This window comes from Ursus arctos, unplaced genomic scaffold (assembly GCF_023065955.2).
Source record: "Ursus arctos isolate Adak ecotype North America unplaced genomic scaffold, UrsArc2.0 scaffold_26, whole genome shotgun sequence".
Taxonomy (NCBI): domain Eukaryota; kingdom Metazoa; phylum Chordata; class Mammalia; order Carnivora; family Ursidae; genus Ursus; species Ursus arctos.
In genome coordinates, this window is record NW_026622941.1 from 27,020,142 (window position 1) to 27,039,377 (window position 19,236).

A 19,236-nucleotide genomic window follows, 5' to 3' on the forward strand; every position below is an offset into this window, starting at 1 on the left:
ACCTATCTCACAGGGTTGTTGTGAGTATTAAATGGATCAAAACACGTGAAGCACGTAGAACAATGCTTAGCACATAGCACTTTGTCACGTTCGCCATAATCTTATTACGATCGCTAGGTAGCGCTAGCATTACTACCTATATCACTGGGACACATACACCAAAACATGCAGATGAAGAAAACAAAATACCTCTGAGTCAGGAGCTCAAAGACGAGTGAACTAACACATGTGAGAGCAGGGTCTTAAAAAGGTTACAATCAGCTGCGCTTGAGCTCAGGTGTCCTAGAGTTGTTCCTGTGGCCACATCAGGAGTCTGGCCCTGTCCAAGTGGCCAAGAGTCTCAAGTTCCTTTCCTACGAAAGCTCTTTACTTAGCTTTAAATGAGAAATAATTAACCCCAGTGTCTCTCCTTTTAACTTTTCTTTTTTTTTTTCTAATATTTTATTTATTTATTTGACAGAGGGAAAGACAGCCAGCGAGAGAGGGAACACAAGCAGGGGGAGTGGGAGAGGAAGAAGCAGGCTCCCAGTGGAGGAGCCTGATGTGGGGCTCGATCCTGGAACGCCGGGATCACGCCCTGAGCCGAAGGCAGACACTTAATGACTGAGCCACCCAGGCGCCCCTCCTTTTAACTTTTCTTAACCAGCTTCTGAAACAGACATCAATAAACACTATCCTAGAGGCAACCAGAAAAAGAATACCCTGGCTAATCTAAAGCTGGGTGATCAGCTCCTAAAAATTTCAAGTCTCCTGTGTTACCATTCAACTAGTGTTATTGTTTGACTCTCATGCCACCTTTGTCTTAAAAGGATCAAATTTTCTAGGCTACACAGTACTTTTAAAACATACTAACATATGGGGCGCCTGGGTGGCACAGCGGTTAAGCGTCTGCCTTCGGCTCAGGGCGTGATCCCGGCGTTACGGGATCGAGCCCCACATCAGGCTCTTCTGCTATGAGCCTGCTTCTTCCTCTCCCAATCCCCCTGCTTGTGTTCCCTCTCTCGCTGGCTGTCTCTCTCTGTTGAATAAATAAATAAAATCTTTAAAAAAAAAAAACATACTAACATAGTCATGGTAAAATTAAAAAAAAAAAAAAACTTAAAAAACTCCCACCCAATTATTAAAAATACAATGGATGAGATTTGAGATTTTCAGCAGAGGAAATAAAAGACTATTAGAGCTAGAAAGAATGTTAATTTATATTTATAAATAAATAAAAATATATAAAGAAGTTAAATATAAGTAGACACTAATTTGCCACCATTTTTAACTAATGAAGAAACTTGGGCACAAAGTGGCTGAGAGACTTGCCCCACATCTCATAGCTACATGAGAACAGAGAACAGAATTCAGGTTTTTAATGGACAGACAGGGAACTGAATAAGCCCCGAATAAAAACAGGATTTCTGAGAATAATGGTGTCTCTGGCATCAAAAGAAACTATTATACTTTTGGATATCCCTCTGTCCCCTCGAGAAATATTTCATGAGCACCATACACATGGCCCAGTATACAGGGGAGACAGAAGAGTGACCAAGCCCGACACGATCGTGCCATGACAGCTGAGAAGCACAAGGTCCTTGGGGAGCCAGGAGTGACACCCAGACCTGGGGTGAGACAGAGTCTCTACCCCTGTCATGATCCAAAACCCCGAGAATGCCAGTTGCCATTAACTCCAGCAGCTGTAGAACATGGAGACGTGGCTACTCCAGATCTTAGAAACATCACTTTATGACTCAACTGTGGGAGAACGGAAAGGTGTTTTTCCTAAAAAGAATAAAACCGAAGTCTTCACATTCTAACTTGCTGAAGTCAAATACAACAGTGAACGAGGGTTTTCAAGGGCAATTCCTCCTTCACCTGACTTCATTTTACTTCCCCCCACCTTCTTGCTGCTCTCAAAATGCTGGAGAGATCATCTTTTTCATCCAAAACTTCTCTTACTGGGGGTTTATGAGCTGCGTTTCCACTAGAAATGCAATTTCCCAAGTCCAAAGAAGTAATGGGATTTAAAAGGCCATGTGTGTGAAGGGCAAGAAACGGCATCCGTGTGCCCTTGGTAACCCAGAGGCAGTCTCGAGACTCGGGCTCTGTGAAAAGTATCTTCAATATCTGTCTTCTCCTTTCGCTGGACTGTACATTTCAAGGAATGATTAACTCTACTTGTTAAAAAATGAAAGGGAACCACCACCACAGGAGAAAAATACCTTCTAGGTGTTTATTTAAAATAAATTCCACCTTCTCTGGAAGGGAAATGCATTTATCTTAACAAGTGGTAGCTCTATTGCAAGCACTCACTTTCTATTTCCCTCGTCTGGCTACATGTCCTGACCTAAGCTGATCATTCCTAGTCTCTACGGACTCGTGAGATCCAGAGGAAATGCATATAAGCTATTTATAGGACAACCTGAATTAAAAACGGTTGTGACCAGACAATGGCTCTGACAAATAATACTGTCTGCCGTACCCCAGAGTCCCCAACAACCGCTGCCTCAGCATGAAATCGCTTTTGAAGGCGATGGTTAAAATGGGGAGCCTGTAACCATGGGCTCCTCTCCAAGGCTCAAGCATTTTCAGTAGGGCGGAAATAAAACGGGCCTTGGGGGAGAGGTAAGACATAGTCAACATCTCCACTTTTTACAGGCTGTAATTACCCAAAGTGACATGCTTTTTACCTCAGGGAAGGGAAAGTGAAGAGCGGATCTTTGGAAAAAGCAACTTGACTGTAATTTACTCTCTTGGGCCAACTGTTATGTTAAGAAAATTTCTTGTAGTTAAGTTGCAGCAACCAGGAGGACAAGTGGACACGGGCTTAATGAAGCAATCCTCAAACTTCATGGTTTTCAGATCCTTTTGTACTCTAACGAGGACCTTTTGTACTCTAACGAGGCTTTCTCTATATGGGCTATATCTATCAATATTTACCACAATAGACATAAAGCTCAGAAATTTAAAAAATATTTATAGTTTATTTAAAATATAATAAACGCAAACATAATACATTTGTCTAAAAAATAAAAAATTTTTTTCCATAGCAAAAAAAAAAAAAAACCCACAAAAAACAAAACAACTAGTGAGAATACTGGCATCATTTCATATCTTTGCAAATCTCTTTAATGTCTGGCTTAGTAATAGAAGACAGATGGATTCTCATACCTATTTTCTATTTTTTTTAAAGATTTTTAAAAAAGATTTATTTATTTATTTGTTTGAGAGAGAGAAAGCATGCATGCAAGTGAGGGGAGGGGCAGAGGGAGAAAATTCCCAAGTAGACTCCCTGCTGAGCACGGAGCCTGACTCAGGGCTCAAGCTCAGGACCCATGCGACCATGACCTGAGTTAAAACCAACAGCTGGACGCCCAACTGACTGAGCCACCTAGGCGTCCCTGTGATAATTTATTTTTGTTTTTAGTTGAAGTATGTGAAGAAATACAGACATTTAATTGGAAGGCGGGAGAATATTTTAATGGTCTTCTCGTAATTGTAAATACATCACGTAGCCCCTAAAAAAATACACTCATGAGAGAATGAGAGTTAAAAAAGGCACATTACTTGAAAACTGCATTGACCTTCTCGGACCTCAGGGGTCCTCAGTCAACAATTTGTGAACAGCTGGCTTAATGAATGGCCTTTAACAGGTACTGCACAGAAGGTGTAAGATGTGGTATTCCGAAGTGGTGAAGGACCTACAGAGATTGGGATGGAAAGTTGTCCTAGGGCCCTGACAGCATGGTCATGCACCTGAATTGTTTTCTAGAAGTACTTTCATTCCGGTCAATGATATGAGCACCCAGAGCCATAAGGTATTTTCCCATTAGCCCAACGCCTTTACTTACTGTGAGGAACCTGGGAAGTTTAGGGGTAATGGACGTTTAAACTCATGTCGGTGATTTCTCTGAGAAACTCTTTTACGACATGGCAGTTCAAAACACAGAGCAGAGACGCCTGCTTTCTCACCCTCTCCTTTGCTTTTATTTTCTTTACAAAGCAGTTCTTCCGCCCATCAGTCCTCAGCAGGGACATTCATGAAAAACGAGCTGCCAATATTTGATGTCTAATTCTCTTTCTCATTCAACTAAAATGAACCAATTAACTTGGCATTTCTCCTCACCAAGGAAATAGTAAGTATTTCTTAATCTTGACTTTTTTTTATCACCCAGCAGACTGTGATCAACACTACCCTGTGATAATTTATGCAAAGGATAATCACTTTAAAAGAGGAAATGCCAAGAATCGTTAAAGGAAAGCTACAAGTGTGATGAGAGTAAGCAACCACAGGTGTATAACACTGTCAGGAGCTGACGAAAAAAGGCGGGGTGGGGGGAGCCACATTTGCAGAGAATGTGTTCCCCTTTCCCCATCTCTAAACTCTTCTCACATCAATCGTCCTCATTCTCTGCACTTTCAGGCACACGATTTTCTATTAGAGGAAGAAATCCCGCCCTTTTTCACCCCAGAGCCCGCATGCGGTCTATCCCCTCTAGCCAGAAAGCTTTTCCTGTTCCTTTCACCCTGTTGATATTCAATGTTGTTCTTTGGCTACTGCCCCTGCTCCCCATGTGCCCCTTCTCACATCAGGCTACGACCCTATAATATTCTCGCTGGTACTTTCTCTTTGCTCAATTTGTCAAATTGTCACCATTGTGTTACATATTGGGAAGGGCGCTATAATTCTTTGCTTAGGGCCAGCCTTCCCTTCCAGACTCTAAGTTCCATGAGGATAAGGCCCGTACTTTGTTAGTTCAACAATCTCTAATGTTTAGTGGTACCTAGATGTTCAATAACTATGTGCTGAATAATTAAATCAATAAATTCTTAAGGTAGGGTCTAGTTCAAGTTGGCTTGGCCACAATGCAACAGTATACGTGGCTGAATTGACCCAAAAGATGGCAGAAGGACAAAAGTTGACTCTGGACCATTCACTCTTGGTCCATTCTCCTAACTCATATTTTATTGTTCCAATTTTCTTTTCATTCTTGTATCAGGTGAAGTCTTATCTCAAAATACATTAAAGAAAAATATTTTCAGTGTTATGAAATTAGCTGAGTTTTTCAATAGGCTATAAACCTGGGGCTAGCAATAATTTACAATGGGTCAGAGTCATAAGCAGTGCTAATTTTTTCCCCTTTACTGCTGGTAAAGCAAGCTATATAATCTCTCATGAGCAGGCTGTTTAAAAATGATGGTGGGCTTATAAATGTTTACAATCGTATCTGTGAAGCTGGAGTACAGCCAGTTCTGAGTGGTATGGAGAACCAGAAGAACGGTAAGCCCAAGACTACCTTGACTTCAAATCTAAGAGTTTATTCTCTGTTCTCAGTTTTCTTGACTTCTTTGCTGCAGTAGACAGACGGGCCATCATTTCTTTTGTGGATTCTCTTATGTATCTCACTTCTATGACAACTCACCCTCCCGGGTTTCCTTTATCACTTTTCTTCTTCCTTCCCACTCCTTCCACACCCAACCTCATTGACTATGGCCCATTACTACAGTCCAATCACGGGACATCAGGGTCATACGGTGAAAGAGCAGTGCCGAGGAGTCAAGAAACCAGGCTCTGGGGGCGCCTGGGTGGCACAGCGGTTGAGCGTTTGCCTTCGGCTCAGGGCGTGATCCCGGCGTTATGGGATCGAGCCCCACGTCAGGCTCTTCCGCTATGAGCCTGCTTCTTCTCCCACTCCCCCTGCTTGTGTTCCCTCTCTCGCTGGCTGTCTCTATCTCTGTCAAATAAATAAAATCTTTAAAAAAAAAAAAAAAAAAAAGAAACCAGGCTCTAGTCCTGGTCCTGACTAGTTATCTGTATGACCTTGAGCAGCACCCAATTCAGTACACCCCACATTTTTCTCTGTAAAATGAGAAGGCTAAAAAATTCTTTAAGTTTTTTTTTCTCCACATACTTTTCTTCATGTTCCTTCATTTTCCCCTCAGAGAAATTAACTTATAATGTGGTTTCATTTATTTGAAGTCCTAAATCCATCTTCTCAGCCCTAATCTCCCTCACTGCCATCTGCCCACATGCTATTTCCACTTAAATTTCCTCTAACATGCAACACTTACAGGCTGTAAACTGCGGGGAGCGGGGGCTACCGGTGCCACTCTTTGGGAAAGCAATTCAGTAACATATCTCAAGAGCAATTTAGTGAGGTCTCTCAGTGAAATATGCTGATACTCTTGTGATACAGGAATTCTTCTAGGAATCTATCATTAGAAATGATTCAAAATATTGTTTTAAAAGAGCCGTTAAGAAAGGAGAAGTTCACTGCTCCCCCTCCCTCCCCCCCACACAAGGGCACATGCACACCCAGATGACCAAAAGTTGGGGTATTATTACGTAAATTACAATGTATAATTTTGATAACTAGTAAGTAGCCATTAAAATGGTATTTATGAAGGCTGTCTAGCACCATGAAAACAGGTGTAATATGGATAATTTAACAGCAAGTGAAAAGAATAGGATACAAATTACATGTGTATATAAGTATGAAAACAAACTACACTGAAAGACCTGCAGGAAAAAATAGTATTTGTTGTTTCTAGATATTACATTATAAATGAAAGTTATATTTTGTCTTCTCTGACTTTTGCATACTTTTCATTTGCATGTTCACATTACTTGTGTACTTGAAAAGGCACGTGGAAGCGGATCTCATTCCCTCCCTTCCTAAAATCTCCCTCCTCCTTGGCTTCCCCATGGTGCTCAGTGGCCACATCTTTTCACTGTTAGGTGCTCAGCCCTGGAATTTTTAATTTTCTATTTTCTTTTCCTTTTGGCCTTCACATACAAACAGTTCCTAAATACAAAGGGATTCTTTTTCCACAATAATGTCTGTCCATTCCCACACTTTGTTCCAGAAACGAGGCTCTCCACTACTCACGCCAGAATGCATTTAAAAGCCTCCTCAAAACACTCCACATGATTTTCTTCCTCTCAGGTTTTAAAACTCTTTCCTTCGACACAGTTGCGTTTGCTTCTTATTATCTATCAATTTCAAATTGGGGCTCCACTGTGGGCCATAAAAGGCTCACATGTAATGCCTTTTCAGCTTATTAACTCATTTTTCAAATTTCCCCTCCTCAAATTCTCTACTGTGCCCCAACAGAATTATTTTGGGTTCCAACAGACCGATGAACAAAATGTTAGTCCCAGACAAATCCTGGAAGGGATTACTACACTCGTAGTTTTACTGGCAGTGAGAATGGGAAATGGTATCAATAGAGAGCAGTATGCTTAGAGTAAGAGCAAGGCATGGCAAATGAACCCTGTTGCTGTTGGTGGTGGGTTTTTTTTTTTTTCCCTTAGATTTTATTTATTTACTTGTCAGAGAGAGAGCGAGAGAGCAGAAGCAGGGGGCAGGGACAGAGGCAGAGGGAGAAGCAGGCTCCCCGCGGAGCAGGCAGCCTGATGCAGGACTCAATCCCACAACCCTGGGATCATGACCTGAGTGGAAGGAAGATGCCTAACCGACTGAGCCACCCAGGCATCCCCACTGTTGTTGTTTTTTAATAGAATCACAACCTTCCATCAGGGGAAGGATTTCAGCAGGTTTCTGACAAAGTGCCTCACAATATCCTCATAGAGATGAGCTGAGCTAGATGATAATATGATTTGATAAACTAATCAAAAATTAAGTAACTGTACTGAAAGTGTCCGGTAAAAGAGAGGTCAGCCTGGAGAGAAGATCCTCCAGACACAGTGCAGGTCTCTGTGACATTTTTTAATCGAAAACATAAATAAGTAACTAGAAGCTCTTCTTACGCAATTTGCCAAGTGAAATATCTGGGAAGGGTAGTTAATAAAAAGAATGGCAGAAAAAAGGACTAAAAAGGCCTAGAACACCTGAAATTTCAGGCTGATCATCAAGAAGTTGAAATTAAATACAGAGAAAGATGAACCCTTTCATCCAGGCTATAAAGACCTGCCTGCAGAATGGGTGGGACCCGCAGGAACAAAGGTTCACGTTTGCAGGGATTTCAGGGGACCGTATCTCCAACGGGAGCTGGAGCGTCGTGCGGAAGCAGACAAGCAGTAGCATTCATTTCTGGGCAACATTTCGTAGACACCCAGGATGTCAAGCCAGGAAGTGTGAGTTTGCAAAAAGAGAAAGGAGGTGAAAGAAAAGGGGTGAGCTTAGAAAAGGGGTGGTGAGGGAAGTGATAACACAGCTGTGCCCTTCGGCGGTGTTCAACGAGCTCTCCGTTAGCCCGAGTTCAAAGGGAGCCAATTATAGGATGACCGACTACAGCTCAGTGTAGGACACGGTTTTCCATCATTAGATCGCCCACAACCACAGCGCGCGTGGGCCGGCCGTGTGTCTGGTGACACTGGAAGATGGCCTGCTGTGTGACGGGACGGTGTCACAAGGGTGGTACAGAGTGACCAAGGTTTGCAGTCATTGCTTTGATATACTCTGGGAGTCTGAAATTCTGGAAAGCTATTAAATAAGGTGGTGACAACAAGAAATGAATCCATTTACTACCAAAGAATGTTAAGCTGGGTGGATTTCTCTCTACTAGTTTCTTTGTGCCGTGCTTGTGCCTCTGACACACTCCTTTATTACTGAAGAAGCCCAAACATGAAGACAAGCTGTTGAAAGTCAGAGAGGAAAGGCAATCCCGAGTCATGCCCAACAGCTGTTCTGTCTCTTTGATGTTAAAAATCAACTGCCCAAAGGAGCAAAAGAGAAAACCTTTCAATCTTTCAATTACATTCTTAGATCTCACAGCATTTTACATTCGAACCTAGAGTAGGAAAGTCTAGCAAAAAAAAAATGTGACTTTTGTATGGGAGGAAAGATCGTGATGGTAGTCATTCTTTGTTCTTCTTAAAAATTGTTCATAACTTCAACCATGTGACACGCAATAACTTTACCCCAATTTACCACTGTGATTCATGAAAATTAAATTTATCACACAACTGACTTTAAATACGCCATCTAATATATGTTAAACATGACAGAGGAAAACATATATATGTGGTCCTTTTTAAACTTCCTATAAAATGTGTTAACAGCAAGATACTGCAGAAGGGACTGCAATACATTTCAAGATCACAGAACATCTTAATCATCTTTAGGGCAGTAACTTTCCATCAACTTGGAGCTCATTAATTTAGAAAGAAAACAAAACTGAAGACCAAATATTGATGAAGGCAATTCACTTTTCACAATATTAACATGTTAAAGCTTTACTTGTACAGAAACAATAGCACTAATTATGGTGGAACCTTACAGCATTCATTGAAATATTCATGAGCACCACGGGCACGTATACTGATGAGCGCTGAGTAAGGTACAGAATTGTTCAATGGCTCTGTCGTACACCCGAAGCCAGTCTAACAGTGTATGTTAATTACACTTGGATAAAAAAAATGGTAAAAGCCAATTCAATAGCACTTAGTTGACATTAAAGAAGATAATTTCAGACACTCTGAAAATGTTAGCGCCATAGACGCAGTAAAGGTAATGTAGAATATTTATTAATTTTCAGATTTGGAAACTGAGGCCCAGAGAGGTAAAGTACTCCCTACCCAAGTCTGTGCAGTTGGTTAACAATGGAGGAAGGTCTAGCACCAGGTCTCCCAGCTCCCTGTCAAATGCTCTTAGTATCACACTACAGAGAACCTGAATCCCAAAGCAAACCAAATCCAGGCAAGCTTTCTGAATGCCTGCGTCTCACAGTGAACTGTCCTAAGCCCTAGGAAAGAAATGGGCCTACAAAGAAGATGCCGCTTTTCTTAAAGAAACTTACGGTCTTGTGAAGAAAACGAATCTGAAAAATTAAGTTGTAGTTCCAGATCTTAATTCAAGAAATAAAAATACGTGACTATTTCGTATGTTGATGTGTGTTCCCATCAATATCACAGGAGCTCTGAGGAAACATGACTCTCAGGAGAAGGGGAGGTGGAGAGGTGTTGGGGGAGGGAGTGGGAGTTGAATCTTGCCAACTGGGGAGGATTCGTAAGGGGAGAGAGAAAGACGGCATTCTGGGAAGACGGAACTGTGTGAATAGATACACACTCTACTCGCATCTGTAAAAAGCTCCGCAAAACAACATACGACATTATCACTCCTATTAGGTAAGCGATACTGTCATGTAGCGTGAGGGCAATTTTCATCAAGAAGAGCATTTAATGTTTATCATCTGTCCTGGTGAACTGGGAAAAAAGACAGGAGCTGGTAACGATGAATGCAATGCTTTATTCACAGCTGACCCTTGAACGGCGCAGGTCCACTTACACACAGGCTTTGGTCAATGAACACAGCGTAGCACTGTCAATGTATTTTCTCTTTCTGATGATTTTCTTAACACTTTCTTTCTCTAGCTTCCCTGATTGTGAGAATATAGTATATAATACATAAAATACACAAATATATGCTAATCAACTGTTTATGTTATTGGTAAGGCATCCAGTCAACAGTTGGCTCTTAATAGTTACGTTCTGGGGGAGTTAGTCTGTGGATTTCTGACTGCGCAGGTGGCCAGTACTGCTAACCCCCTTATTGTTCAAGGGTCAACGGTATTTGCTTACTTATACCTCATTATTCCACAAAGAAATTGAGGTGGCTTTAAAAAACTGGAAATAAAAATTGAATAGAATAAATTAAGGAAAATGATAAGCCCAGGAACAAAAGCAGCACCCGCAGGAAAACAGACTATACGGTCCAGATGGCTGTTAGTTAGAGGTTGCGGACAAGAGGGATGGAAACAGAGTTAATCCTCTTTAGCGTTTACAAGATATTTCCTGCGTTAGATTAAAACTAAAGCAAAAAGCTTGTAATTCAGGAGAAGTGGAGCCTTTCCCAATACTGAGATGAGAGGAATTTCTCCTGAGTCCTCATAAAGAAGACACTGAATGACGCAGTAGATACTGTCCTCAACCCCATCCCTGATTCTATGGTTACGAAGAGTAATCTCACATGGTCATCCTCGTACTACCACTCCATGAAGGACAAACACAGCACGTTGAGGAGTGACCAATTACGAAACAGTGTGGCCCACATGCTTAGTCCTCCCATAATCTAAGAGGAAAATTTAGAATATGTACTGGATTGGAGGGACTATGTATTCTTCAGTTCATATGGACTCATTTAGTTCACTCAAAGTTTACTGATTGCATACAGTGTGGGGGACATGGGACTAGCTATGAATAGAAGGCACAGTCATTCTCGTGGTTAAATATTCTAGTGGTAGGAGAAGGATCATACACAGACATATGTTAGGGGCACCTGGGTGGTTCAGTCATTTGAGCATCTGCCTTCAGCTCAGGTCATGATCCCAGAGTCCTGGAATGGAGCCCCACGTCCAGCTCCCTGCTCAGCAGGGAGTCTGCTTCTCTGTCTATGCACCCTCCCCCCACCCCCACCTCATGTTCTCTCTCAAATAAATAGATAAAATCTTTAAAAAAATATGTTAGATGATGATAAATACTATAGGGAAAAATAAGGCAGGACAAGGTTCGATGGAGAACATGGTGGGCAGTGTGAGGTTGGTAGTTAGAAAGGGTAATCACAGACAACCCCTCTGGTAGGGTAATGTTGGCGCAGAAGCCAGCATGAGAGGAGGAACGATGCTCCGAGATGTCTGGGAGAAAAGTGTTGCATGCAAAGGGAACAGTTAGTGCAAAGGCCCCAGGAGAGAAGCATGCTTGGCATGTCTGAGTAACGGCAAGACACCCAACCGGGGAGAGGTCTTATGAAGATGAACGAAACAGGATGAGGTGAGAAAAAGGAACAATGGCAGAGTCAATCTTTGCTTCAGAAATCTCCTGCTGTGTCTGCTTCAACACAAGCCAAAGGTTATTGAGGACGGCCAGCGTATACCATAGAACACGACCATCATCATGTCAGCTTAACCGCTGTGCTGAAACAGAAATCACCCAGCACAGACATGGGCTTTTGTCTAAAGCCCAACTACACTATATGGAGAATATTAGAGCATGAAAACCAAGCGTATCACTTCTGACACTTTAATATCCATAGAAAGTTCTAAATTGGCTTCCTGGTGAAACCTCTGAAGTTTTCTGAATGCAAACCGCACCTCTATGTAACTGACATGCAGTATCGAATCACTCATTACATTTAAGCCAAGGGAATGCTACAGGCCATCTTTCAAAGGTGTTGACTTTGATTTTACAGACAATCTGGCAACTGTGTGATAGCAGAATCCACTGTCTATTGAAGGCACTTATGTGTGTCAACAAAACGGTCTCATCAATTTAGAGAAGACCATTTATGTTTGTTTCCCCTTAGCAGGGGACATGCATCCACAACACTGAGAAGTAGTATCCAATCATTTAGACACACGTGCAGAGGAGGGGAATAAAAATCTCCCCTTATGCCATGAGAAATGTTGTCTCTTCCAAGCCTGTTCTATAAGCCTCATGCGATCTTTTAATGGGTACTGAGACACAGGATCTATTAAGATGATCAATAATTGGTTCCATATTGAGTTTGGAGATCTGAGTCCCTTAGTAATTCCCCAATAAAATACAAGTAAATAACAATAAAACTAGCAAATATTGTATATTGTTCTTTTCTTTTAAAAAATATTTATTTATTAGTCGGGGAAAGAGAGAGCGAGCAAGCATAAGCAGGAGGAGCTAGGCAGGCAGAGGGAGAGGCAGACTCCCCACTGACCAAGGAGCCTGATGCAGGGCTCGATCCCAGGACCCTGGGATCATGACCTGAGTGGAAGGCAGATGCTTAACCGACTGAGCCACCCAGGAGTCCCTGTGTATTGTTCTTGACAGATTGTGTCCCAAAGTGACACAGAAGACATCAGTGACCTCTAATGGACCACCTCTGTCTAAAGGCTACCTTCACTGCACCGAGAGTTTTGGAGTAAGAAAGCTATGCTTGTAATTGCTGTCACGAAGAAAGCTGACATAGAAACTGGTTGTCCAAAATGAGTTTACAAATTGAACCATCAGTACCAAAATCTGGGTAGTGTTAATGTATACATTCAACAGTTACTATTTTAAGAAATACGTGAAGTTCAGAGAACACAGTTACCTGCTCGGCCAACAAGGAAGCTAAGCTAGAGTACGCATCTGCAAACTCGGGACCGTATTTAATGGAGTCCTTCAGTAAGGTGATGGCCTCTTCTTTTCTCTCCTGGGACCTAGAGATTACAAAGAGGGAAAAAAACCCAACATCTTTTAATAACACTTTGTTTAAATCCTCTGATTTGATGTTAAAATCTCATTTCTTTTAGCAAAGATAACCTGATTCCCTCTGGATTTCCCTGCAAATGAATTAAACTAGATTGTCTCAAGGTGCCGACAGTTTCTGTCTCTGAATCGTCAGTGGAAAGAGATGTACATGATACTGCAGTTTATCACTGATTTTTCTACCTTCTCTTTCCTGCTATGCACTGAGAGCTTTCTTTAATATCTTACAAGTCTGTTAACCAGAAACCTTGACCCTCGGAGGACAGGTGTGGAGGCGCTGGTGGGAGCCGGCTCACAACGATGTGGACCACGTGCTGAGCCCCTTGAGTACTAGTTGCACCCCCGCAGGCTGGGCTCCGAACAGTGGCTGGGCCACCTACCAGGGACAAGCCCGCTGAACTGCTCACATTAACCTTTGCTTTTATATCTAAGAGGCATCCATTTATACACACGTGAAGTTAGAAAATACTGTGACTACTGGCTGGCAAAGAATGATCAGCTATTTCATCATTATATTTCTACTGAAGATCTGGGCTGGTTCTGTTTTCTTCATTTTAGTCTTCTCCTGGAAGTGATTACTTCTGGTTCAGAGAGGACTCAAGGCCCCAAAGTTATTACCGATATTTTGGGTGGCAGTTCTCTTTCCTGCTAGTGCCACAGGGGAGGCACTAGGTCATTATCCTGATACATCAGTATTTTTGAAGCCAAAAATATACACTGGCAGTGATCAACTTTGCTACTAATACAATTTCCCAAACACCAACCACTTGCTAAGTGCTAGACATTGTAAGTGGTAAAAGCAGTGGAATAGAAAACCAGAATCCCTGAACTATACAGAGCACACAGTCTAAGGGCCCCCCCATCTTTCCCAGGTACCAATATAGAATTGCGCGCTTCTGTTTTCATTATTTGGGGTCAACGATCATTTATGCGGCCATGTACCTTATGCTCTGGTAACTTCACACAACAGTATTAATTTTCACCACAATCCTGTGCAGCGGGTGTTCACGGCCCTATCATATTCATCTTTCTAATGAGAAAATTCGGATTCAGAAAAGCTGAGTGACTTATTAGGTTGATGTAACCAGTCCTCTGGGTCTAGAGCCAGTGCTCTTCCAACACACCGTATCTGCTTCTTCCAACTACTTAGATACCCACGTCTTACGACCTTGCTGCCCGACGTGAGATTCATGCGCCAGTATCATCAACCTCACCAGGAGCTTGTTAGAAATGCAGAGCCTCCGGCCCCATCCAGACCTCCTGAATCGAACCCTACATTTTAAAAAGCTTCTCTGGTAAGGCGTTCGCACACTGAGATTCCAGCAGAATTGCTCCATCAATTAGCCAAGGCAGCTCAGTGGAGCTCCGGCTGCAAACCCTCACGGCTTCGGTCCTGTACGATGAAGATCTGGAGGGGAAAACTGATATTGACTCCACGAGTTTGAGTTCCAAGTGCTAGAAGCAGCATGCTCCAAAGCAATTTTACTTGGAAAAGGGTCTTCAATCATAGACCTTGGAAAAAAAAGTCATGTTTCCAGCACAGACCTTGCATTCAACTGTTCAATTTAGCCAACATCTATCATTGGTCTATTATAAGTTAGCTATTTCCTAAGGGAGGTGGCTGTCCACGCTATCCTCTTCTTACTGGGGGTGAGCTAACTCCTACTGGGCTCCTCTAGACCCACAGTCCTGCCCTTAAGAGCAAGGCATAACACCTGTGCGCATCACTGGATTATTTTTGGGATGTGGCCTGAAAGTTGCAGGGTTGTAAGAAATCTGCATCACAGCTCTCTTAAGTGATTTTTTTTTTTTTTACTGATTCATTCATTTAGTCAACAAACATTTAAAGAGTGTCTGTGAGACTCTACAGGGGTCCACTATGTTCACATACTCCTGGGTTTTTAACCTAAAATATACCTTGAAGTACTTTCCATGGGCACATGTAAATGAAAGCTAATTTTTTTAATCCTGGTAATTTGACTAATGCTTTCATGGTTAGCAGAACTCTTCCTCCAAGGATTTCATGTATTTTTTTTTTAAGATTTATTTTTTTATTTTAGAGGGGGATGGGCAGAAGGAGAGGGAGAGTGAGTCTCCTGATGCAGGGGGGTTCGACCTCAAGACCCTGAGACCACCACAGCTCGAGCTGAAACCAAGAGTCAGATGCTTAACTACCCACACCACCCAGGTGCCCCTCATAACTCTTTATTCACGTTAATTTGGAAATGCTCCCCAAATCCACAAGAAGATCTGGACTTAGGAAATTAAGGCTGAAGATTAAGTCCCTCAGGACATAACTGAACTAGAATATTCTTCAAAACCAGCAGGAAAAAAACCCACAACAATTTGGTAGTAAAAATTTAGTGATTTAATGACTCACATCAGTTAGAATGGCAACTTAAACCTTTTATATATGAATTCGGTGAGATTAATTACCACTTAATGCAGCCTAGGAATCTAAACACTTGAGGCTGTCTGTTAACATTCACAGGACACACTGGTAAAGTTAACAACAAAGTTATTCACAGGGAACTTAACTCTTTATGAAAAACTCTATCTCAATCTCTTGAGGGATGGACACATTTTCAGAAAAATAGCTCACCATGTAATTTTGGTTAGTATAGGAGTATTGCAAGATGCAAGCTATTTCCTCTTGTCTCTGCACTCTTGGATGATTCTACTTTTCCCTGGGAGCCTTCGAGAGTCATTAGACAGCAACGGGTGTCAGGCACATGCCACCCTAACACATATGTTATAATGTTTTTTACAAAAGCCCGGGAAACTCATAAGCAGTAATTGTGTTGTTTTTGTTTCTGAAAGGAAGAGAAATAGTGGGAAGAGCCAGTTCCTCTATTGTGTCTCTTTTTCTCAGCCTTTGGTGGGAGCTTATGAAATAGGTGTGATCTTGACATAATAACTTAGAGCAGATAATTCATCTCCATAGGACCTTCTTTGGTCATATAGTACCATGATCGCCGCGTGAGAGCTGAACTTCCCTTCACCCTGATTCTGGCTTCAGAAGCATCCCTTTACATATCCACATTACAGCCCATGTTTCTCTACTAATTGTCTCATATTAATTAAAAATTGCGGCAATATCCCTACAACTCTTTCAGTTTTGCTTGCTCACCCCTTCGTTCCCAACCTGTTTATACTTCCCTCTTTCTTCTCCTACTACATGCAGACAACTGACAGATATATTTTTTCTAGAGCACTGCCTTCAACACATTCCTTTATATAAAAATCTTCATTAAGGCCCTGCTGCGCACAGATAGACTGTTTAAAACTTTCCACAATGTGGTTCTGAGCAACATTCCCAACATAACCAGGTGCCCACTGGTCCAGCCAGACTGCGTGGCCTTTGGCATTTATCCTACAGAACCTAAGAGATCACCACCTCTACTGCTTTTCTACCCTCAGTGTACTTGAAAATCACGTCAGGTGCTTTTAAAAAGATCTTGGTGTTCTTAGGCTGGGTCTCTTAATAGGAAACTCCCCATGCGAATATGACAGCCATTCAGATTTGAGAAATATGGGTATAATTCATCCTCCTCGATTTACAGCGGTGGGAATTGAGGCTCTGAGGGCCTCAGTGATTTGCCTTGGTCCAAGCAAGAAGGCCGGCCTCAAGGAGGTCTTGTGCCTCTCGGCCTGGCATCCGAGCCAAGCCACTTCACAGATGGCTTTCCCCTCCTGTCTGCCCAACTCTGCTTCCCTGACTCACCAGCTCAAAGCATGATCCCTCATCAGAGCTTTGAAACATATAACAAAATTAGAAAACAGAGATGTGCTGCCTTCCTTATATCTTGGTTTTGTTCCTGTATCCCTGTGAGGAAAAATGATGGTGGGGGAGTCGCCGTCTGGAAGCCCTGTTCTGGCCTCCAAAGGGGCAGCTGCCCTTTTTGTTCTGCAGCTCAACATTCCAAAGAGTATCTGGGCTCCCACTCACTTTCTTCTCCAAGGCCCTGGCTCAGCACAGAGGGGCCCCTGCCCCTGCCTGGCGGAGAGCGCGCATTTGTCCACCCGGGAGTGGGCCGTGCAGGCAAGCTGTCGACACTCCCCGCTTTCCCAGGAGCTGGGTGTTGAACGTTTACTCTCTGCTAAGGACACAGTAAGTGATTCTTTTGCATTCTTTATTTTAGTTTTCCTTAAGTATAATGAATTAGGCATAATTACTGCCATTTTCAAGATTTAGAAAACAATACCGGCAACCGACACCCCAACAAAAATAAACTGAGATCTGGAGAGCTAAGTGATGTGAGCCCAGCACACAGTTACTGTGACACCAGAATTCTCATCTAGAACTTCGAATCTGTCCTGTTCCACGTGCCGGCCACGCTCAGCACGTCTGCGCTCACTCTCTTCAACGTTAGGCGCTCTGAGACCATTACTAGGCTTTAAGCTCCTACACAGGCAAGACCCATGTCTTATTAATCTTACTTCTTTTATCCCAGTGATCTGTACACAGCAGAAATTCAATAATTTTAGTAAAGTGACCTGTACATTGTAGAAATTCAATAATTGCTAAATGAATTTTAGAAAAAACATGGTTTTACTATACTCTTTATTCCTAATCTTTGTAAATCTTAAATAAGTATTTCAATATCCTAAAGAAGGTAGAGATGGATAATATTATCATCCATTTTATATCTCCATTTTTACAGCTCTTTCAATATTACAGAAGTAATCCTAAGGACGACAGAAGCATCCCAAGCTTTAGAATTGTAAGAAAATGACAAGTATAGTTTTTATGTATTGAGCACTTCCTACTTACCAGATACCATTAAAGCAGCTTCTCTGTCTTAATTCTGCATAGTACTTAAGAGCACAAATTCAAAAACCAGGGGGACTGGCTTCGAATTCTACTTCTACCATTTACTAGCTGTATTTCTTTAGGCAAACTACCAGATCTCCCTGTGTCCCAGGTAGGTAGTATATATGTTTTGGCTTTTATTAGCTTGTTTAATGTTTCCAAAATCACCCATGAAAACCTATCTCCCTCTTCTTTTTTTAGTTAATTTTTAAAACAAGAAGAGTGTAGTGATTTTGAAATTCCCTGAAAAGTAATATATTTTCAGGGCACCTGGGTGACTCAGTCAGTTAAGTATCCGACTCTTGATTTTGGCTCAGGTCATGATCTCAGGGTCGTGGGATCGAGCCCCACGTTGGGCTCTGTGCTCAGCATGGAGTCTGCTTAGGATTCTTTGTCTCCCTCTCTCTTTCTCTGTCTCTCAAATAAATAAACAAAATCTTTTTAAAAAAGCAATATACTTCCACATTTTAAACTATTCACAAAAAATTAGGGCTAGATGTCAAAGTGATTTTTTTCTCTGATACCATAACAATTTTTCTTAAAGATTTTATTTATTTATTTGACAGAAAGAGAGAGAGGGAGAGTGAGCATGAGTAGGGTGCAGGGGCAGAGGGAGAGGAAGAGGGACAAGCAGACTCCCTACTGAACATGAAGCCCAACTCTGGGGCTCAATCCCAGGACCCTGAGATCATGACCTGGGCTGAAGTCAGACTGAGCCATCCAGGTGCCCCCACAGTAGATTTTTAATACAGTTTAAATCATCATTAAATACACAAATGAATACATGGCACTAGATGTAAAATCGCACCCCTAACAAGTCATTACCCCTGGAAACTTCCTTGTAAGGCAGACACCCAGCCGACAAGGCCAAAATGGCAGACTGACGGTTCAGAATCCACTCAGCTGATGTCAGAACCACATCAAGGAGAGGGTCTGCATTTTTAGGGGTGATTGCTAAAGGTGAATATTTGGGCAAGAAAGAATCAGGAGCAATTTTGAGCCTTTTCTTCAGTAAAACCAGGAAAGCTTCTTAGAAAAGAAAGGTTTAGGCTGTTATCTCCATGTGAAAAGATATTAAAAAAAAAAGAGGCAGAAAATTTCAAATAGACATTATAAAATTTCTTAATAATGGGAATTACTATGTACTCTGACAGTACAGATCACCCCTGGGCCAGCATTAGACAGTATTAAAACTTCCTAATACATTCATTTTGGATCTATCAGAAGCAATTTGGGGAAATCAGAAGCCCATTTT

The 19,236-nt window shown here is 42.0% G+C and overlaps 1 protein-coding gene across 4 annotated transcripts in view; it reads right to left on the reverse strand.

Annotated features, from left to right (window-relative positions):
• The window catches only part of TMTC1 (transmembrane O-mannosyltransferase targeting cadherins 1), a 260,656-nt gene that overhangs the window by 21,464 nt on the left and 219,956 nt on the right, over window positions 1-19,236 (reverse strand). For all 4 annotated transcript variants that reach the window (XM_057303256.1, XM_026502173.4, XM_044385574.3 and 1 more), the window contains exon 13: window positions 13,011-13,119. In XM_057303256.1, the coding sequence (XP_057159239.1) occupies window positions 13,011-13,119 (109 nt within the window). The remainder of the gene's footprint in view (window positions 1-13,010; window positions 13,120-19,236) is intronic.